Here is a 24,316-nt window from a genome sequence, read left to right on the forward strand (position 1 = left end):
ATTCCAAAGTACCAGAGCAGATCTTAATTTCTTGGGGCTTCTACATAGGAATCAAATATTTTTCTAACACAGGCACAATCCTATAAAAAATTTAAAAAATCTAATGTTTTGATCTATAGTCAATTATCTATGTCCAATACTTCTACTTCACCTTGGTAGATTTCTCCTAACACTCTGATTGGATGGTCCCTTCAAAAATTTTAACATAAATATGAATTTTCTATCAAAGTTATTCAAGCTCAACCAGAACAATGAGCTAAATTTCACTAGAAAAACATAACCTCCCACTTATCAGGAGGGGCCTTTCCTCAGCTATGGACTGGATTTATATGGCAACAGTCACTTAAGTGTAATGACTTAACCGGACTTGTTAATAGAACACATTTAATCACCCACATTAAAAACAAAAAAGAAAATCAGATTTCTGCCTTAAACAGTCTGTTCCCTAGTCTTGGTGATCTCTTAAGAACTGGTTTGATGCTGGCTGTTCACTGTAACAATCACTATTATGACCTTATTATTACTTCTGGTAATGTAACACATATTCTGCTTATTCTATAAGATGGTTTCTTCGTGTGTTACCCAATTCAAAGCTGAATCTCTGACAAAAGTAATGATTACTAAGAGACTTGAAATGACTGACTGAATATTCAGTTCTATATAGAATTAAAATTATAATAGTGCTATAGTAGATGTAAGAAGAAATAACAAGGGAGAATCACTTCCTGGACCATAACAGACTAGTAAGACAGGTAGTCCAGAGCCATTTATGGTTACCATTAGAAGGACCTAGTCATAGCACATTGGATTGTTTATCAATGAAATCTGACCTTGACATAGGAATGAGCCTTCCCAGAGCTTTGGGACATGAAATGCCTCCCTAACTTTGAATTTATGACCAAAAGGGGGGCACTCCAGCAGAACAAGAGCAAAGAAGATCCCACTCTCCACCCAAGTCCACAAAGATTAATCCACTATAGTCCTTGACTGACTCAGCACACTCTATGCTTTCAACGGAGGACATTAAAGAAAATAAAAAGAGACTGTGTGCTTTGGCCAAACAGCCATAGATAGTTACATGTACTTCAGGAAGAATTTTAATAAACTTCACTTCTTGCACATTCCCATACATAGAAGAGCACTATGATCATAAACTTGAGACTTCTGTTCTCTGCAACTAGTAGTTTTCACCAAGAGGTATGCTGTATTGTATTCTCTAACAGAAACAAAATCACAAATAAACTAGCCTACTCCTCTGCCTCCTTGGAGCAGTTTCTCAGAGCTACTTGAGAGGCTGCCTCCAGGGCTGTAGTCCCCAGTTAAGGCCATGAATATACCTTAACTCTCACATTGTGCATTTTTCTTTCAATTGCACTACTATGTAATCCATTTGACTGATTTTTTTAAACAGTTCGTGTATTTCATGAAATTGGCCAATTGTTTAGGTCATCTAGGTACTCAGACATTCAAAGATCAATTAGCTAGGCAAAAGCTTAGCAGTTAATGATTTAGAAAATGAAGTCTAGATGGTTTGTTGTTTTTTTTTTTTTTTGGTGTGTATGTGTAATTTTTAGTATAAGAGTATAATGGTTTTTCAATATTTACCTTAAAAGTATATGTTAAATAAAAGTCACTAAAGTTCTGACAATTGATAACACAAAGTTACTGGCTGTAAAATAAATAAATATCCTAGGAGTTTCAATTATTTCAATCTCAATTTACTGGTACAAATTATTATTAATAAACCTTCAAAAGGAAGAAAAAAAATTGACCACAAATTAAAAACTTTCTTTCCCTCTCAAGGAAATACTCTCTCATCTCAAATATATGGACAGAGCTGTTAAGACAATGGCTTCTGAAACATTACACATGAACATGCAAACCAAGTTCCATTAAACTGTCCCTTAACATGGAATTATTCCTGCCACATATATTCTATCCCACTATATTGTTAGAGAATAAAAAACCTGTTTTATCTTAGAAGCAGAAGATATGTTTTATGCTGCATAAAATTATATATGAACACTTTTTATAGACAAAATATCAAAGTATAACATGTAATTTAATGTTTCTCTTTGTGACTGTATGTTTCACCTTATTTGCAGATGGGTTCCTGATCTGCATTCAGAAATACTGTTAAGGACTTGCATGGATTTTGTCAACCCATTAGAGTAAGTTAACTCTAAAATAATCATATAAATAATGCATCCAAACAAAGGGGAGTCTTGAAACCAAGAGAATTAGCAGTTGAGTTGCTCATGAGAACAAATGGTCATCTCTGCTTAATTCTTCAATGTCAATACCAATATTATTAACCTAATTATTATTCTGGTATTTTCCTTGGTTCTCCTTTCATGAATTAAGCTTATTTTGCCTATGTGAAAAAACCAACAATGAAGAGAAGTTCTGGAATATTTATCTAGATAAGAAGTTAGATATATTACAATGTCAATTATTTGTATATTATAGCAAAAACTGCTCTAAGACCTTGATTAAACTACTTTTTAGTTTCCATTAAATTTCAAAGAAGTAAATTGAACCAATAACAAGCATATACCACAAAAGCAGAATCTACGTATGTATGTATGTATCTATATGTGGGCTTCCCAGGTGGTACTCAGTTCTGTTCAGCCACTCAGTCCTGTCTGACTCTTTCTGACCCCATGGGCTGCAGCATGCCAGGCTTCCCTGTCCATCACCAACTCTCGGAGCTTACTCAAACTTACTCAAACATTGAGTTGGTGATGCCATCCAACCATCTCATCCTCTGTCATCCCCTTCTCTTCCTGCATTCAAGCTTTCCCAACATCAGGGTCTTTTCTAGTGAGTCAGTTCTTCGCATCAGGTGGTCAAAGTATTGGAGTTTCAGCTTCAACATCAGTCCTTCCAATGAATATTCAGGACTGATTTCTTTAGGATAGACTAGTTGGTTCTCCACGCAGTCCAAAGGACTCTCAAGAGTCTTCTCCAACACCACTTTTCAAAAGCATCAGTTCTTCAGTGCTCAGCTTTCTTTATAGTGCAGCTCTCACATCCATACATGACTACTGGAAAAACCATAGCTTTGACAAGACAGACCTTTGTTGGCAAAGTAATGGCTCTGCTTTTTAATATGCTGTCTAGGTTGGTCATAGCCTTTCTTCCACAAGTAGCAAGTGTCTTTTAATTTCATGGCTGCAGTCACCATCTGCAGTGATTTTGGAGCCCAAGAAAATAAAGTCTATCACCATTTCCATTGTTTCCCCATCTATTTGCCATGAAATGATTGGACTGGATGCCATGATCTTAGTTTTCTGAATGCTGAGTTTAAAGACAACTTTTTCACTCTCTCTTTCACTTTCATCAAGAGGCTCTTTCATTCTTAATTTCTGCCATAAGGGTGGTGTCATCTGCATATCTGAGGTTATTGATATTTCTCCCAGCAATCTTGATTCCAGCTTGTGCTTCATCCAGCCTGGCATTTTGCATGAGGTACTCTGCATATAAGTTAAATAAGCAGGGTGACAATATGCAGCTTTGACACACTCCTTTCCTGATTTGGAACCAATCTGTTGTTCCATGCCCAGTTCGAAATGTTGCTTCTTGATCTGCATACCGATTTTTCAGGAGGCAGGTCAGGTGGTCTGGTATTCCCATCTCTTTCAGAATTTTCCACATTTTGTTGTGATCCACACAGTCAAAGGCTTTGGCATCATCATTAAGCAAAAGTAGATATTTTTTCTGGAATGCTCTTGTTTTTTTGATGATCCAAAGGATGTTGGTAATTTGGTATCTGGTTCCTCTGCATTTTCTAAATCCAGCTTGATCATCTGGTAGTTCACAGTTTACGTACTGTTGAAGCCTGGCTTGGAGAATTTTGAGCATTACTTTGCTAGTGTATCGGATGAGTACAGTCGTGTGGTAGTTTTAACTTTCTTTGGCCTTGCCTTTCTTTGGGACTGGAATGAAAACTAACCTTTTCCAATCCTGTGGCCACTGCTGAGTTTTCCAAATTTGCTGGCATATTGAGTGCAGCACCTTGACAGCATCATCTTTTAGGATTTGAAATGGCTCAACTGGCATTCCATCACCTCCACTAGCTTTGTTTGTACTGATGTTTCCTAAGGTCCACTTGACTTCGCATTCCAGGATTCCTGGCTCTAGGTGAGTGATCACACCATCATGGTTATCTGGGTCATGAAGATCTTTTCTGTATAGTTCTGTGTATTCTTCCACCTCTTCTTAATATCTTCTGCTTTTGTTACGTCTACACCATTTCTGTCCTTTATTGTGTCCATTTTTGTATGAAATGTTTCATTGGTATCTCTAATTTTCTTGAAGAGATCTCAAGTCTTTTCCATTCTATTGTTTTGCTCTATTTCTTTGCATTGATCACTGAGGAAGGCTTTCTTATCTCTCCTTGCTATTCTTTGGAACTCTGCATTCAAATGCATATCTTTCCTTTTCTCCTTTGCCTTTAGCATCTCTTCTTTTCACAGCTATTTGTAAGACCTCCTCAGACAACCATTTTGCCTTTTCATATTTCTTTTTCTTGGGGATGGTTTTGATCACCATCTCCTGTACAATGTTACAAACCTTCATCCATAGTTCTTCAGGCACTCTGTCTATCAGATATAGTCTCTTGAATCTATTTGTCACTTCCACTATATAATCATAAGGGATTTGATTTAGGTCATATCTGAATGGTCTGGTGACTTTCCCTACTTTCTTAAATTTAAGTCTGAATTTGACAATAAGGAGTTCATGATCTGAGCCACAGTCAGCTCCTGGTCTTTATTTTTGCTGACTTGTATAGAGCTTCTCATTCTTTGGTTGCAAAGAATATAATCAATCTGATTACAGTACTGGCCATCTGTTGATGTCCATGTGTAGAGTCTTCTCTTGTGTTGTTGGAAGAGGGTGTTTGCTCTGACAAGTGCGTTCTCTTGGCAAAACTCTATTAGCCTTTACCCTGCTTCCTTTTGTACTCCAAGGACAAATTTGCCTGTTACTTCAGGTATCTCCTGACTCTCTACTTTTGCATTCCAGTCCCCTATAATGAAAAGGACATCTTTTTGGGGTGTTAATTCAGAAGGTCTTGTAGGTCTTCATAGAACCCTTCAGCTTCAGCTTCTTCAGCATTTCTGGTTGGAGCATAGACTTGGATTTCTGTGATATTGAATGGTTTGCCTTGGAAATGAACAGAGATCATTCCATCGTTTTTGAGACTGCATCCAAGTATTTCATTTTGGACTCTTTTGTTGACTATGTCGTCTACTCCATTTCTTCTAAGGGATTCTTGCCCACAGTAATGTATATATAATGGTCATCTCAGTTAAATTCACCCTTTCCAGTCCATTTTAGTTCATTGATTCTTAAAATGTTGATGTTCACTTTTGCCATCTCCTGTTTGACCACTTCCAATTTGCCTTGATTCATGGAACTAACATTACAGGTTCCTATTCAATATTTCTCTTTACCCCATCAGACTTTACTTCCATCACCAGTCAAATCCACAACTGGGTGTTGTTTTTTCTTCAGCTCCATCCCTTCATTCTTTCTGGAGTTATCTCTCCACTGATCTCCAGTAGCATATTGGGCACCTACCAACCTGGGGAGTTCCTCTTTCAGTATCCTGTCCTTTTGCCTCTTCATACTGTTCATGGGGTTCTCAAGGCAAGAATACTGAAGTGATTTGCCATTCCCTTCTCCAGCAAACCATATTTTGTCAGAATTCCCCACCATGACCCATCTGTCTTGGGTGGCCCTACCCGGCATGGCTCATAGTTTTATTGAGTTAGACAAGGCTGTGGTCCATGTCGTGAGTTTGGTTAGTTTACTTTGATTGTGGTTTTCATTCTGTCTGCCTTCTGATGGATAAGGATAAGAGGCTTATGGAAGCTTCCTGATTGGAGAGACTGACTGAGGGGGAAACTGGGTCTTTTTCTGATGGGTGGGGCCGTGCTCAGTAAATCTTTAATCCAATTTTCTGTTGATGGGCAGGGTTGTGTTCCCTCCCTGTTGTTTGACCTGAGGCCAAAGTATGGTGGAGGTAATGACACAAGGTTTTTTTGTGTGTGTGCCTTCCAAGAGTCTGTTTCCCCAATCCTGTGTAAGTTCTGGTTACTCTATGGTGGGGTTAATGGTGACCTCTTCCAAGAGGGCTTATGCCATATCCAAGTCTGCTACACCCAGAGCTCCTGCCCCTGCAGCAGGCCACTGCTTACTCGTACCTCCTCAGGAGACACTCAAATACAGTTCTGGCTCAGTCTCTGTGGCCTCTCTGGGTCCTGGTGCACACAAGGTTTGTTTGAGCCCTCCAAGCATCTCTGGTGGGTATGGGGTTTGATTCTAGATGTGATTTCACCCCTTCTACCGTTTTGCTGGGGCTTCTCATTTGCCCTTGGATATGGGGTATCTTTTTTCAGTGGGATACAATAGTTTCTTGTCAACCAGGCGGTGCTAGTGGTAAACAATCTGCCTGCCAATGTAGGAGACACAGGAAATGTGGGTTCGATCTCTGGGTCAGGAAGATCACCTGGAGAAGGGCATGGCAACACACTCCCATATTATTGCCTGGAGAATTCCTTGGAAAGAGGAGCCTGGTGGGCTACAGTCCATAAGGTCACAAAGAGTTGTACATGACTGAAGCAACATAGCACACATGCACAAAAGCAGAATCTATGTATATAATCAATTTTTGCCTTCCACTACTAAAGTTTTAAAATATCAAGTTATTTGTAATGGTAAAGACTCTGGGAAAGATTGAAGGCAGTGGGAGAAGCAGACAACAGAGGATGAGATGGTTGGATGGCATCACTGACTCAGTGGACACGTGTTTGAGCAAACTCTGGGAAATAGTGAAGGACAGGGAAACCTGGCATGCTGCAGTCCATGGGATTGCAAACAGTAGGACGTGGTTGAGCAACTGAACACAACAATAAGGTAACGGCAAAAGACAATGATATGGGTGAGGTCTGTTTTTTGATGCTTTTAACAAATCAGGTACTTCCTTCAAGCTTGCTGAGATCCTGGCATGAAAAATACCAGAAACTCTGCCATTAAATATTCCAGGAAGCTGGTTGATATACTGCCATTTATCACTACAAAAATTATAAAGCTATATAGAGAGGAACTTCATAGCTTTGGAATGGTTCATATCTTTCATTTATTTCACAAGTATTAATTGAGTACATATTGTGTGTCAATCATATGCCTAGGAGATACATAATTGCAGGGAGGGTGGGGGGAGAGGGAGAGATGATATGATTTCCCATCCTTCTGGAATGGACATTCTCCTCAACAGGTTCAGGACAGCATCACAAGCTTGAAGCTAAAGAATAAAATGCACAACCTACCTGTGAGCTGTCGCCTTCTACTTCGAGTTGTTTCACAATTCGTGGAGCAGGGCGTAAACTTGGACCAAGCCGTGAAGGTGCAGTCATCGCGACATGGGACTGTACATTCTTGCACGAGGGGAGGCATGCCATTTATCTGCTTGAGGCATTCTGTCATTTCTGCTGACTGGTTATTATCAGAGATGCATGAGACAGCTAAAAAAAAAAAAAAAAAAGGATTCTTTTGTTGCTATTTTAATTAAATCAAGCTGCTGCTGATTCTTGGACGAAGTAGCAGAATTCCCCAATGTTTGAAAAATTTTGTTATCACTGTGATTGCAAAAGGTGTTCAACATAGCTAATCTTATTTCTCTCTGGAAATTAAATGTTTATTGTTGCCAGTGGAGGTATTTGATAATTTAATTGGTTTCATTATTAATCCAAACCCTGCACTGACAGCAACCAAAATAATGTTCAGTAATTTTCTGTATGTCCTGCTTGTGAGCATTTGATCTCTAGAGACGGTATAAAACTAGAAAACAGAATCTACAACAGAACAATACAAAGATGAAAAAGGACCAAGCCATGAAAAATATCATTTGCATTTTTCATAGATTTGATTTTTGTTAACTTGTTTAAATGGCACTTATGTTTAAATGGTCCTATGTTTTTCAGTCAGCATTTAAAGATAAATTTCCCTTTCTACAAGTAAACCATTTTTTCCCTGTACTAACATTTCAGGATCAGTTGAATTTTTTAATCATTTTTTTCAAGTACAGGCATAATGTCTCCGTATAATCCCCATTACAGATATCCTATCAACTGCAGATAACTCTTCAATGCTTCTCACATACTTTTTCAACTGGAATTGTCTGCAGTCATACCATGAACTTATTTCAAGGTAAAACATTTTTTTGAGTTTGCTTAATTTTTATGAGTCTTTGGACTAATGCCACTTTACTGAATTATGAATAAATGATATTTTGTGCCTCTTTGATTCACCCTAATTATGGACTCAAAGGATATATCTTTACGTTCTAGACCAGCATGTCTCACACTTGGCATCAGTGACATTTTAGATTAGATAATTTCATTTTACGGGTACACAAGTTTGTCTTGCATGTAGTAAGATACTTAGCAGCATTCTTGGCCTAAGCCAATTAGATGCCAATAGCACACGTACCCTCCTGGTTTTGAAAACCAAAAATGACTTTACACATTGACATGTCCCCCTGGTTGACAACTACACTTCTCAACTGATTTCTAACCATGGATGTCTTTGAGAATATAGAGATTTGATGGCATAACTTCAGATCTACTCAAATAGCGTCTCATTTGAAAGAAGATGAGAAAGAAGTCTGGAAATATTTTTGTCTTTAAGTGTCCCACGTGGTTCTGATCCAGCCTGTCCAATGACCACCTGCCTTTGGCATGATGTCTTTGGAAATGGTATGTGTTAATGGATATTTGCTGAGTTTAGCATCCTAAGAACAAATTGTTTAGGATCACTTTTATTATAGCTTTTTAAAATTTACCAAATTAAAAGGAATAAAGAGACCACAACTTAGAAACATTATTAAGAACTATTTATATAAACTTTTCTAGCTCAGGGTAAGTATAAGTAAGGACCTTCAGTTGCCCATTTCTCTTATATTCTGAATTTCTTTATCTGGAACACAACAAAAAACAAGTCAATCTGAATATCATTTATCCATTTATCATCCATTTATTTATTTGTTATTTATGAAGTAGTGAAAGTCAAATGTATCTAATGCTTTAGGACCAAGAGATTAGCTAAAACAACAATGGCTACACACACAATATGTCCCAGTTTGTACATCTGCTCTGAAGCAGGTGGGGCTATTCATTCATTTTGAATACTTTTTGTTCTGTTTCTGTCCATATCCTAGGAACAAAATCCACTGCACATCAAGCCAACATCACCTGCATTTTCTTTGTTGGGAATATTATAGCCATTAATGATGAATACAGTGCAAGATCTTTTCTCAAGTAGGGTACAAGCAAATGTTTACTTGAATTTCATGCTTAGATAACTAATTTGGAGTCAATTTAGGGGATTTTTACAATGCTAATTCTTTTTCCAAGATGATAATGTAATGGATAACATAAAGAGGAATTATAAACACTTTCAAAAAACATTGCTATTTGAAAACTAAACCTCTAAAAATATACAAATTAAGAGTTTTTCCAATGAAGAAACATTTTAAAATACTTCCTATAATTTCATTTAAGTTTAAAATTTGAAAACTATAAACATTCAATGATATTTTTAAGTTCTGCAAGCTGTCTAAATTAGAGTACAAATGGATTTATGAATGTCTATATTCAACTATATTGGTTTTGCTGGTGGTTCAGGGGTAAATAATTTGCCTGCCAATGCAGGAGCCGTGGGTATGATCCCTGGGTGAGGAAGCTCCTCTGCAGAAGAAAATGGCAACCCACTTCAGTATTCTTGCCTGAGAAATCCCAAGGACAGAGGAGCCTGGCAGGCTATAGCCCATGGGGTTGCAAAGAGTCAGACATGACTGAGCACACACACGCACATATAGTTCTATGGACAATATTAAGTGTGTATAAACTCCTTAAGTCAGAGTTTTTTTGAGAACTAAATCAGAGGTGGTAAGTAGATATACTTATTGAATTTTGGGCCTTTATTATCTACACCTTTTCCTCTAATAGAAGTTACTGAAATTGAGTCATTTATTCATCCATCCATCCACTCACCTGGTTACAAAATATAAGGAATTATGAATAACTATAAAATCATTTTTGTGTGTGCAAGGAAATATACATGTATGTATAAATCGAGCTTTCAAACACACTACTGCAGTGGCAGGCACATACACAGATAATAGCAGCACATTAATACAGTTTCCCTAATGGCAATAACCAATGGGAAATCCTGGTACACAAGAGAAAAACAGGTACTTCAGTCTTGGATGGAAATGATATGTAAGGTGCAGATGGGAAAGAAATAAGCAGAGACTGGACTTGTCAGACATCTGTTATTTAGTCGAACTCTGAGTTCTGGAACTTTTGGATCATAGCACATCACTTGAAGGTCACCATCTAGAGAAATGATGTCTCTTTTGGTGTTTTTAAGTATTTAAAGCACTGTACTGTACTAGTGGGAAAGGTCTTTTCATCAGGCAAGGAAGAAGTACTTACTATTGATCATCCCTGTCATATATTTCTACGTGAAATGAATCTTTTAAGAGGAACAGCAAATCAATGCTTAATTATATTTTATTAATTAAATTTGAAATATGGCTCTCTTTACTGGAGGAAAATTGTACCCCCAGGTAAAATTAGCTCAAATAGCTTTAGAACAATCTTATTGTGTGTTGTTTGAGATTTAGCTATCTTAAGCTTTAGACAGAAAGCTTTCAGACTGGCTGCCTGGAACAGCTGGGTATTCTCATTAAAGGAATGACGGAGAAACAGGTGGGTGAGCTAAGTTACTGAGACAGAAGTTCTCAGATGAGAACAGTCACCTGGTAAGTGGGTGTGGTCAAATGACCTGGAACCCTCCAAATGACTGTGTGATTTTCCTATTAATAGTGTCTAGCAATGAGCATAACACACAGAATTTGAGTTCAGCTTTATCTTTCTCTTAATCATGACATAGCCTGAGCCGTGGGGGAGAAAAAAAAAATTCACCAAAGAAGGGAAAAGAGTTACTAATTGCTTTCCCATGTTACCTGATTCTTTTCAATTCTATCAGCATGAAAAGGAATGGCCTGGCAGGAAATGTAAAATTATCTGAGAATTTAGCAGAAGAAATAAAGCAAGGATCTGTATGTATTCTCAGCATGATTCCAAGTTAATTTTTGGAGGACACCGACTGTCAATGTAAGATGGTTAGGCAACCTTCTTAGGCTTTAATGATAACTGAAATCAGCAGATTATTAACTACCACTAAATGACTAGACTTTCTGCCCCCATCACCTCTAAACTCTGATAGTGAGACATGCCATGATAAGTTTGTCTTCTATTCAATTATGATATGAAGAGGGCAGGGGTTGCTGGCTTTATGATAAGAAATGGTAATATTCTACCTGGAATGACCAAATAAGTGATGGAATCCACTACTTCAGGTCTACTTGTGTTCATCACCTTCACCAAGGACACATTACTTTCCCAAAGTTGTTCCTAACTAGAGTCCAACTCTATTAGTTGACAAGAAAAGATAGGAAAAACTTGACTCAAGAGGTCATGATTTCCAGGAAATGAGGGTGACATGCTAGAAAAATAGAAGAGCTCTATTAGCTTGCTGTTTTGAAACTGTGAACCACTTCAGTTCAGGTAGAGTTCAATATACGTACACTGAAAAGGAGAGGGCGGCCTCTGCTCAGCTCACGCAACATTCGAACAATGTATTCTACAGGGCAGACCCTGCAACAGAAGCCTGGGATACATTCCACTCAGGGAATCCACTCTTGCAAGCAAGAGCAGGACCCTGGGGTCTCAGACACTGGGCAGCCAGGAGCCTTCCTGGATGGAGGGGAGGCTTGAAGAATGCCCAGAGTGAAGACATGAGTCTGACCAGGGGCCTGGCACAACTTATATCTGTGCAGAGGAATAAGCAGATGTGCTGGCTTCCTGCCCTTGCTATACACATTCTAAGATCTGTGCCTCTTCTTTGATAAGGCTCATAACATTTGTGACTACCTGTCCCATGTCTGTGTAACAAGAACACTAATTTAATGATGCAATGCCAGGTTGCCCCTTACACATGTGGGTACCAGCACTGGAATACAGGAGGCCACACATCATAAGTCTAAAGAGTTAGGTGTTATCATTGAAATTTACAAGCCTGTAATAGATCAGTTCTATTCTAATTAAAATACATGTCTTCATGACTTGGAACATGAAGTTCCAATATAAATTCTGGGATGACTTGGAGTTTCAGGCTGGAATGTGGCAGCTCAGGAACTGTGGGCCCAGGCCTGAGTCTCTGACCAGTCCTCTCTTCTCACTCCCAGCTGGATTCTACCTCCAGAAGGAACATCTTGTATTTGTGAGTGGGCACTACAGTCAATACTCCAAAGCTCAATTCACAAATCGGCCACCCTTGTACACCCATAGATTTAGGGTGTACATGAAAGCAGTACAAATGCTGATCACAGGTCAGACTCAGAGAAGAGGCTCCTGTAAGTTTTTGAAGCTGGTTCAGGCTCTTAAAGCAGGGGATTCCAAGGCTCTGACAACTAGGCAGAGTTTAAATAGGGAGTGGATGAGGAATCATGGCATCCTTGCTTCTGAGAAGGAACAGGCTGGAAGGGGGCTGGAGAAGGGTCCTCTAAGGCAGGGGTCCCCACCCTCCAGGATCTAATGCTTCATGAGGTGGAGCTGACATGAATAATAATAGAAATAAAGTGCACAATGAACGTAACGTGCTCAAATTCTCCCTAAGTCATACTCTCTACTTTGTCCACGGAAAAAGTGTTCCTGGTGCCAGAAGGTTGGCAACCCTGCTCTAAGGCACGGAGGTCAACTCTTACTGAGACTAAGGGCAGAACTGCACTCCACTCCAATTATTTCATCATATACTGATGCAATCTTTCTTAAGAGCACCCTTCCTTGTAGGTAATCAGGAAAGGTGCAATTGCCAATTAAAGCTATCTCAGATTTGGCCATTTTAATTAGCCTCCTTCCTATTTAAAATAATTATTTTCAGGTATATGTGCAGTTTCTCTCCCAGCCACCCCCCCTTCTCCCCTCTAGGAAGGAATCTGGGTCCCCAATAGCTATCAGGGGTCTCAGATCTATATGAAGGTCCTTCAGGAGTGCCCTGGGTCAGAAGTGCCTGTGTCTATAGCCAGAGTGGCCCTTGTTCACCGGGTGGCTGCTCACCCACCAGGGAAGTCTCCTTTAAGGGTGAAAAATCACACGAACGCTTCCCTCTCAGCCTGATCCTCATCAGAGGGCTGTTGTCCTTGAAGCTGATGAGGGCTCAGCCCACCTGGTACCTCCTGGTGTGGAACTTCCCGCTTGGGCCCTGTGATCAGTGCTCTGGGAGAGTCAGAGTATGTTCTCCTATGAAGCCGGCCTGCACCAGCAGCTACCACACCCTTCCCAGGGCCTGGGGGCATTTCTGCAGACTGTAACACAGGAAACTCGGAACTTCTGAGGAGGCAATGAGGCCCTCCTCCTGGAGTAGCACCCCTGTAGGGCATCCCTTCCCAGAGTTCTGAACAAGACATGGAGCAGAAATCCTTCAGCTTTTTGCTGGTTCCTTAGCCAAACTCTCCACCTCTTACATCAGTCCTGAGTCAGGGAAAACCATGACACAAGTTACTTTTGCTTGGCTTCCCCACCCCAGCTTTTTTTTTCCCCTACTAATCACCCACCCAGGCAAAAAGATAAGGGCTTTGCATTCTTTCTGATTGATAGACACATCCATCTCCTATCTGAGATGACATTTATCTTGTCCCTTTCCATGAAGGCACAATGACAGACAGGGTGCAGAGAGAAAAATTTGATTGAATTAAGACTGCAAATTTAAAGGCATTTAAAAAACATGAAGCCTGCCACACATGTGCTTTACCACTAGGTGCGGAGATCTGGAGAGTAGAGCCTGTGACTGACAGGAGATGCCAGTGTTTGGCTTAGACTTTGGGGACCCCTGCTCTACTGAACAGCTCAACTATTGGTCCTTTAGTTTCAGGAAAGACCCATGAGATGCTTGTTAATGTTACTGTTTCCAGGGTATTACTGTTTTTTGTTGTCACGGTAACAAATTACCAAAAAGCTTAGCAACTTGCAAGAACAGAAATATTTTCTCTTACAGTTCTAGGAGTCAGAAGTCCGAAATCAGTTTCCTTCTCAAGGTTCTATGGAGAATCAGGCACCAGGCCCTTTCCAGTTCCGGCGGCTGCCTGCATCCTTCACTCCTAGCCCCTTCCTCAGCCTTCAAATCCAAGAGTGTGGCATGAGAATGTGAGCAGGTCACTTTCTCTCTGCGTCATCACAGGGCATCCTGCCTCCCTCTTACTTAGAAGGTCTCTTGTGATTGCATTGGATCCACCTGGGTGATCCAGCATATTTCCCCCCTCACAAGCCTTAACTTAATTAATCACATCTGCAAGGTCCTCTTTGCCATGGGAATAAGATATTCACACGTTCCTGGTTAGAGCTTGTGCATTTTGGGAAGCTTTTAGCCAGCCAACAATATAGGGCAAAGGTATTTCTTCATAGCTCATCCACTGGAATAAAAACCAAGCCTACCTCATCTACTTGCAAAAATAAGAAAAACAGAGTTGACACAATCAGGCTTACCACGCCTTCCCTCATCCTTGCTCTCACAACAGGTTGGTTTTATTTTAATTCTCTGGCTTTTCAATCACCCAGCCTGACTTCCCTCAGCCACTCAGGCACCTTCAGAATTACTCTCCCCACCCTCTGTTGGGTACCCTTAGGGAAAACAGACAGATTTATTTCTTATTCAAGACAAAGCAAAAAAAAAAAAAAGACAAAGCATAAGGAAGACTGCATACACCTATATTAAACAAAAGTGCATTTCAGTGGCAAATACCAGGATTGGGGGCAGTCTGAGCCATGGGACATGCAAAGCCACTTTCCCCCATCCAACTGTAATCCTTGGATTGTTGGCTTCATGAATGAAGGAACAGTCTCTGCAGAGAAATATTGAAATTGGAAAGGAGTGAGAACAATTAGAAGGAATAGGAAGTTCTAAGTCCTAGAAAAGTGGCTTCCCTGGTGGCTCAGGGGTAAAGAACCCGCCTGCCAATGCAGGAGACACAGGGGATGTGGTTTCAGATCCCTGGGTCAGGAAGATCCTGTGGAAATGGCATCCCATTCCAATATTTTTGCCTGGAGAATCCCCATAGACAGAGAAGCCTGGTGGGCTAAAGTTCATGAGGTCTCAAAGAGTCAGACAAGGCTTAGTGACTGAGCATGCGAAAAGAAGGCTAAGTCTAAGCTCTCATTCACAGGAAGCATGCCTCATTGCTCCTGCTCTGAACTGTCCACCATGAGAGAGGAGAGCCTTGAGCCACTCCCACTGTCCAAGCTCGAGAGCCACAAGCTGGCCAGGGATGGGATGGGTATCAATATGGGCTCCCACATGCTGTGTAATTGTCTTCCCAGCTCGTCTGTGCCTATTTACTCTGGCCTCTGTTCTAGTCCTTCATGCAAGGGGCCAACACTGATGCGGGACATGGCCAGGAGCCCTGGTAGCATCATTGGCAACAGGGAAGGAGGCGCCCACCATGGCATTTCCCAGGGCAGAGACTGGGGTCACCCAGGACTGACCAAGCCAACTTCACTCAAGGACCAAACCTAGGCCCTTCCCCTTCAGACATCAACCACCAAAGCTCAAACTACCAACCATCTCACGTACTCCAATTCTCTCAGTGGATGTCCCAGCAACTGCATTTCTGTGACAACTAAAGGTAATAGAGAAGACATTTTCACTTGCTATTATCCAAATGAGTCGATTTGGAATGAAAAGCCAGTTCTTGCCATATTCCAAGTGTTTTCATTTTCTCCTAGTATTTTTTCTCTTCCTGTGCAGAGCACAGTGGGTGAAATCATAGTATTTGGAGATCCCATTCTTCAAAAACTATATTTGAATAAAATGTGTGCTTCTTATTACATGCTGAATGACATATATGCAACTTTTGAGTGGAACAGCGTGAGTTGTGGAAATTGAATTAAACAATAAACCCATAATTGCTTGTTAGGGTGCTTTAATTGACTCATAAGTACCATATGAGAAGCTGTGTGGCTGCAGGAGCCCAATTATAGGCTTGCTTATGGAAAGATACAACTCATTTTGCATGTTGGAAACATATTCCCCAATTATTGGTGCCCTCCCAGAAAAAAAGAAAAAAGAATTTTCAAATAAATAGGAAATGCTTAGTAAGCTAATAATGTAGACTTAGTTCCTTAATCCCTTGAAGCACTATTATTTAGGTTCTAATGCAAGATCAGGAAATGAATAGTTAAAAGTGCCCATTGATTTTATTCCAGGGGATTTTTAAGCCCCAAAGATCTCTCTCTCCACAGCTAACCAAGGAAGCATATACAGGCAGCGCTCTTTACTTCAAAGGATTTGTCCCCTAACTGAAAAATATTTTAAAATAATTTTGATACAAAAATAATATCAAAAAGAAAAACAAACAAACGAAAAGGATACCAAAAACAGGTGAGTCACAAGGAGGGCAGGGGAACTTAAGCTCTGACTGCAGGTCTGGTGTGGCAGATTCTAGAAGGGAATGCTAGGACTGTGGTCAAGATACCCAGCCACTGTTGGAAGCAAACAGAGCCAGATGAGCTGTGGGCCTTGGGGAGTGAGAAACACAGGAGGACCAAGTTGACTAACAAATCAAGTCAGGAAACCAGAGGTTCCAGAAAAGTATGGTTAGTTAGTTAGTTCAGTCACTCAGTCATGTCCGACTCTTTGCGACCCCCTGAATCGCAGCACGCCAGGCCTCCCTGTCCGTCACAAACTCCCGGAATTCACTCAAACTCATGTCCATCGAGTCGGTGATGCCATCCAACCATCTCATCCTCTGTCGTCCCCTTCTCCTCCTGCCCCCAATCCCTCCCAGCATCAGGGTCTTTTCCAATGAGTCAACTCTTCGCATGAGGTGGCCAAAGTATTGGCGTTTCAGCTTCAGCATCAGTCCTTCCAATGAACACCCAGGACCTATCTCCTTCAGGATGGACTGGTTGGATCTCCCTGCAGTCCAAGGTGGGCACCTTCAAAAACTCAAGGAGAGGCGAGGGTGGGATGCTCTGAGAGAATAGCATTGAAACAAGCATACTATCAAGGGTGAAACAGACCACCAGCCCAGGTTGGATGCATGAGACAAGTGCTCGGGGCTGGTGCACTGGGAAGACCCAGAGGGATGGGATGGGGAGGGAGGCGGGAGGGGGGATCGGGACGGGGAACACATGTAAATCCATGGCTGATTCATGTCAATATATGACAAAAACCACTACAATATTGTAAAGTAATTAGCCTCCAACTAATAAAAATAAATTTAAAAAAAAATCTCAAGGAGAGAAGGAGTAATCATTAGGAATCTTAAATCTAAGGGAAAAAAGCATTACATTGTCCTTGCTAGGATACAACGTCTCCTGACAATGATGTCTGCACAAACTTTAGACCCCCAATGATTTCCATTAACCACAGTGAAACCACTCAAAATAAAATATTTAAGTACAGAGGGTAGCTTGCTTGTTGAAGACAGTACAAGACAAGTCTCTTAATCTCCAACCACCTCTCCTCTAAACGAGACCCCAGAAATATATACTCAGAGTAGACCAGACCAGGCTATGAAAAGTCAGCTATAAAGTTCTTAGCCTTTCCTTCAATTGAAACTGCCTCTCTGAGTCCTTCCTCCTACAGAGAAACATTAAAACCTGTATTGAAGACCACCATTTAAAAATGCATCAATTCATCACATTTGCAGCCATAACTGTAAAGTAAATCACGACAGTGAATATGAAGGAGCCCCAGTGCAACCAAGCTTTCTGTACACCAGCGACTCCCTCCCTGCTTTTACAATACCTTAGAGTAGCTTCATGCATCTCAGTTGACTTTCTTCCATTCAGTGGAGAATGACTGCTTATGGTAGAGTGTTTTTTTTGGGGGAGGGTGGTGGGTGATGAAAATGTCCTGGAATTTGAGTGTGGTGATGGTTGCATAACTATAAACCTATTTTTTTTTAAACTACTAAATTATACACTTTAAAGAGTGAATTTTCTCTCAATGTAGCTACTAGGAAAACTTCATCATGTAAGTATTCTGAATTACTTTCTGAATCAAATAAAATTTTAGAAGAAAGAGCTCAGAAATCATGGCACAAAATTTTCAATTAGATGCTGCATGTCCAGAAATCCTGGGAATTAACTATTTACCAGTAAGCAAATAAATTTTTCTCCCTAAAGTTATGCCCCAAACCACTTATATTAGCTTTCATAGACAATTAGTAAGAACATTAAGATTTTTTAAATTATTTTTTAAAATGTTTTCCTCCATTAAGGGAAAAATACATTTGCCTAGACTTTCTGTGGTGCTATATTTATTAAGTTAGAATTCTGCAGAACTCTATTTTGGGGACATAACATAATAGTTTAGTAGAAGATAGAATCTCTGTCCTACGAGAGATAATAATCTATACAGAATAATAATAATCTACACAGAATTCTCAAATTCCAGCAAGTGGGGTGAAAAAAACTCACTAAATATACAAATGTCTATGAACCACCTGCATTTAAATATATTCAGTATGCACAATTATTGCATGGTAGTTAAGAGTTAATTTCTTACCATGCTATAAAAATCTTTCAGGTAAGAAATCACCTAGCTCCCTTTAAAAATGTGTTTTTCTTTCCTTCCTTCTATATCGTGGGCTCATTAGAGGTGTAAACTAATGATGAGATGCTTTCTAGTATTTCCAAGTCATTTTTCTCACAGCCACCAAAAACACATCAGGTCAGATTTCTTCAGAAATATCTCCCACATCTAAATTCTTGTCTTGTGTCAAATGAAATCCTCAAGTCAAGTATGGAAGTTTTTGACATTTCTTTCATATATGTCAGGGAAAATTCATACACACTTCATTCTACAGAATATTGTCTATAAGTATGCAATATGCTAGAAGCTTTATGCTTCTCCGGTCCCTATTTTATGGACACGAACAAGAAAAATGTATATTTGGCAGGTGTGAAAGAATAAATATGCTAATTCACACACTGCACGTAGACAGTGATTTATTTCAGTTTTAAAGGAATATGGCAGTATTTACATAAGATTCACCTGTATCTCTGCTAACAGCTGTTGTGTAACCAACTACCAAATCAGGAGAAAAAAATGGGCTGGGTAATTTTTTAACAGTTGCTCTGAGTTTGACAGATGGATGGTGCTTTAGTTACCTACTGCACTTCACAGAAAGCCACAGGGAAGACTTGGGCCAAATTGCTGCAGAAGGTAATTATAGATTTTTTTTTTTAAGTATTTACTTTAGGAGCTTAAGAGATAAGATTCTTCAAAGCCTTTGTGATACAAAAATTGTAACTATATCTGCCATGAAATAAGCTATCTTGATAATGAGTGCTGTATCATTCATCAGGAAGCTAAACGTCAGTCATATAATCATCCCAGTAATAGTAACTAAGTAACCAATGAGATGTGAAATGCAAATTTTGAAATAATTTGGTGTTCTCTATTAAAAAACAACTTCAAAGACCTAGGATATTAATTATTGCATTGCTATAGAGAAACAATAAATCAGCCCCATATCCATATTTATCTCCCTCCCTTATTAAAGCATACTACATTTTCTCGTAGTTCTGTCTACTAAAACATCTCTAAGGAACTCTCCTTTTTCTACAAATGATTTCCTCTTTGTAGATCACTATAGTACTCATGCTTTACACAGAACCATAATCACCAGCATTATAATAAATTGTCGGTTATGTACAAAGCTGATGTCATGTCAAGAAGACATTTGTTTTCATTTTCTTGTCTCCTCCTCCACACACTGCTAAAATGCTGCTGCAATTATGTTTATTCATTTCCATTTCCTCTTTGGGCCTCTGGAGACCATGCATTTGTGACATTTTTTATGATAAATACAACTGTTACACTTTAATTCAGTTCGAGAATCTCAAACTTAATAAAACCCCATTATAAAAGTCTGAATAATAGTGACTTCAGAAGATCATATGCACTGTATATATTCATCGGTCATGCAATTTCTTTTCTCTCACAAGACTTTTTAATGAAGAACAATTCACTTCATGTAACATGTGGATGGAATCCTGAAAATTGTATGCGAGAAATGTGAAGGAAATGAATCTATTTTAATGCAATAGTGAAGCCAGCTATGGGAAGACTTTCTATCCAGAATAAAGACCTCTAACCTCAAAGGTGCATTTTTCAACATAAACAGTCAATGTTGTGCTTATGTGAAACTGAGTTTGTTTAAAATGATATATACCTCAAAATCAAATGTCTCCAATATCTTATGTATAAGTTTTTAACAGCTAAAATTAGCTGAATTAAGATTAAAACTGTCTTCCAGCATCTTACCAGTTATGAGTAAAGTCAGGAAATTGATCTATTTTTACCTTTGCTAAGTCACTTCAGTTGTGTCCGACTCTGTGCGACCCCACAGACAGCAGCCCACCAGGCGCCGCCATCCCTGGGATTCTCCAGGCAAGAACACTGGAGTGGGTTGCCATTTCTTTCTCCAATTTTTACCTTTAAGTACTGAGAAATAATGAATCTTAACGTGACTAACTATTCAATTCACATACTACTTGAGGAACTGTATCAAGTACTGACATCTTGTATGCTTCAGACTCAAAGCTAACTGGACCCTGTAACCAGATCTTCTCCTAAAAATTACATTATTTTACATATTTGCTTCAAGTCCTCACAGCATCCAAGTGAAACTTGCTTTTCCACCAGAGGTCATGCCACTGACCAGCACAATCTGAGGAGGCAGCATGGCCAGGCAAGAGGATGAGCCTGGCTCTGGCTTTTCCTATAATAGCTGCAGGACCCACTGGGCTAGGCTCCTTGAAACTCCAGTGTATTTATATGCAAAATGAAGGAGATGGACCAGTATGTGCTGGGTCTCTTTGAGCTTGAATAGTCTTTGATTATGAGTACATGCATGTACAAAGTACACTGGTGGGTACATTACAGTTCATGGTTCTATTGAAAACTCGTAAGATTGAACAGACACTTGGTAACAAAACAAACATTCGTGCATAATTGTTTCTCTTTCACTTAGTGACATCCTAAGTACACATAGCATGCTAACATACAATGGAAAATATACTAATATGAGTAAAAAAAAAAATCCATACTTATCTTTGGGAATCGTTTTAGATAACATAAAAATTAGACTTCCAGGTAAAAATGGCAGAGAAGAAACTTACATGCACATGTGCTTTTTGCTTCTGTGAGTGCTCAGTCACTTCGGTTGTATCTGACTCTTTGTGACTCCATGGACTGTAACTCACCAAGCTCCTCTGTCCATAGCGATTTTCCAGGCAACAATACTGGAGTGGGCTACCATGCCCTTCTCCAGGGGATCTTCCCAACCCGAGGATTGAACCCACATCTCTTATGTCTCCTGCACTGGCAGGTGGGTTCTTTACAAGTAGCACTATCTTAAATATCAATAAAACTTAACACACTGAGAAAATGAGAAAGAACAGAATGGTGTCATGATTCCAGAAGTTGTGTATCAGGGGAGCAGAGTTAAAGGATTAAACAGAATGAACAAAATATTACATTTTAAAGTAGAAACAGCAAAAGCCAAATCTGACTTATATCACAGAATAGCTAGAAGTATGGCTGAATGAGGGGGAAATAGGTGTTTTTTAAAAAATAAGAAATCACCTTGAGTGTTTACAAAGCACTCATCTCCCCAACTCACTGTCAGGCCACATAGCAAGGATACTGACTCCCTTCTACCTACCCTTTTTGCAAAAGACTGGATTTTTTTTTTTTTTTTTCATTTATTTTTATTTGTTGGAGGCTAATTACTTCACAACATTGCAGTGGGTTTTGTCATACATTGACATGAATCAGCCATGGAGTTACATGTATTCCCCATCACCATCCCCCCTCCCATCTCCCTCTCCACCCGATTCCTCTGGGTCTTCCCAGTGCACCAGGCCCGAGCACTTGTCTCATGCATCCCACCTGGGCTGGTGATCTGTTTCACTGAAATGAGTATGTTATAGGCTCACTGAACCAGAAGCCAAACACCTAGTTGAGAAGTTTACTTGATCACAGTCATACTGAAATCTCTCACCAGCTTCCCTAACAGTCCAGAGACGGAAAACTAAGTCTTCCTCCTCCAGGCAGCCAATTCAGAAGTCTGTCCTGGGAAATACAAAGTTCAAGAGGAAAGACCTAACTCTGTTGACATGAGAAGTTTCCCAACTGAACATCCAAGGTAGATATTCTACTCTTAAGCTAGCTTGGGCAGCCAACTTCATATAACTCAATCTTGTTAATTCTAAAGAGAAGCAGAAAAACAAGAATGATCAGGTATCTGAAGAAAATGTCTGACATAAAAAGAGTAACCAATTCAAACTATAGAATAAAAATAAGTTGGGACATGTTGAAATCTTATAAGGGGAATTAAAAAAGAAACATGTACCTCAATATTCATTGCAACACTATTTACAATAGCCAGGACACGGAGCAACCTAGATGTCCAATGACAGAGGAATTGATAAAGAAGATGTGGTACATATATACAATAGAATATTCAGTTCAGTTTAGTTCAGTTGCTCACTCGTGTCCAACTCTTTGCGACCCATGAATATTACTCAGCCATAAAAAGGAATGAAACTGGGTCATTTGTGGTGATGTGGATGAGCCAGGAGTCTGTCATACAGAGTGAAATAAGTCAGAAAGGGAAAAACAAATAACTGTTATCGTGTGTATATGGAATCTAGAAAAATGGTACTCATGAACCAATTTGCAGGGCAGTAATAGAGATGCAGACTTAAAGAATGGACTTGTGGACACAGCTGGGGAAGGAGGGCTTGGGACGACTTGAAAGAGTAGCACTGACATATATACACCACCATGTGTAAGACAAATAGCTAGTAGGAAGCTGCTATATAGCAGAGGGAGCTCAGCTCGGTGCCCTGTGATGACCTAGAGGGGTGGGATGAGGGCGGTGGGAGGGAGGTCCAAGAGGGAGGGAACATATGCATACATATTGCTGATTCACATAGCTATACAGCAGAAACGAATACAACACTGCAAAGCAATTCTATTCCAATTAAAAAATAAATTTGAAAAAAAACCTTGATGGGGAGAAAACAGAAAATAAAAGGCTATCACTAAAACCATTTTTTCATATATATATTTCAACCATGTCACTGGACGTGGACACTCTGAAAACAGAATATTGAGCAAATAGAGACCTTTCAGAAGTTTAAACAAAGAGAAAGGTGAAAGTGAAAGTCTCTCAGTCATGTCCAACTCTTTGTGACCCCAAGGACTATATTCCCCCATGGACTATATTCCATGGACTGCAAAGTCCATGGAATTCTCCAGGCCAGAATACTAGAGAGGGTAGCCATTCCCTTCTCCAGGGGATCTTCCCAACCCAGGGATCGAACCCAGGTCTCCCACATTGCAGGCAGATTCTTTACTGGCTGAGTCACTAGGGAAGCCCAAGAATACTGGAGCCTAGCCCTTCTCCAGTGGATCATCCCAACCCAGGAATCAAACTGGGGTCTCCTGCATTGCAAGTGAATTCTTTACCAATTGAACAATCAGGGAAGCCTTTAAACAAAGTAGCAGAAACTAAAAGAGAAACTCACTAGAGGATAAGATTAAGTTGAGGAAGTCTTTCAAAGTAGAATAAGAAAACAGATGGAAATTAGGAGAGAAAAAAATTTAGAAAACATATCCAGAGGTTCTAACATTTGGCTTTTAGGGGTTCCAGAGCTAGAGAATAAAAGAAATTAGGCAAGCAAATCATTAAAACAAAAATAGTTCATGAAAATGTCAAGAATATATATTTCTAAATTAAAAGAAATTCTGAATGCTTAGTAAACTCAATTAATATAGATCCCTATGAAGGTAAATCTTAGTGAATTTTTAGAACAATGAAGACAAAGATCTCAAAAGCTTCTAATGTCTTGCCCCTAATGAAATCCAGAAGGAAAACATACACAAAATTCTGAAGGAAAAGTTTTTCCAGCTTAAACTTCTATACCTCATTTAATTATCATTCAAGTGTGAGAACAGAATGAAGGTATTTTCAGACATTCCTGATTATGAAAACTTTAACTCCAAATCCTTTCTCAGGAAACTACAGAAGAGTGAATTTCACTAAAAGAACAGAGTAAATCAAACAAGCGCAGAGGAGCGAATAAGAAAAGTGCATGAGGAGAGAGGTCCCAGGATGACAGATATAAATATAATAATTGAGCTGAGTTTGAATAGGTCAGAAATG

General features: G+C 39.6%; 1 protein-coding gene across 1 annotated transcript in view; it reads right to left on the reverse strand.

The window, feature by feature from the left end:
- The window catches only part of THSD7B (thrombospondin type 1 domain containing 7B), a 972,933-nt gene that overhangs the window by 275,874 nt on the left and 672,743 nt on the right, over positions 1 to 24,316 (reverse strand). The window contains exon 12 of the mRNA XM_061135120.1: positions 7,338 to 7,532. Coding sequence (XP_060991103.1) covers positions 7,338 to 7,532 — 195 coding nt within the window. The remainder of the gene's footprint in view (positions 1 to 7,337; positions 7,533 to 24,316) is intronic.

Source organism: Dama dama, chromosome 33 (genome assembly GCF_033118175.1).
Source record: "Dama dama isolate Ldn47 chromosome 33, ASM3311817v1, whole genome shotgun sequence".
NCBI lineage: Eukaryota > Metazoa > Chordata > Mammalia > Artiodactyla > Cervidae > Dama > Dama dama.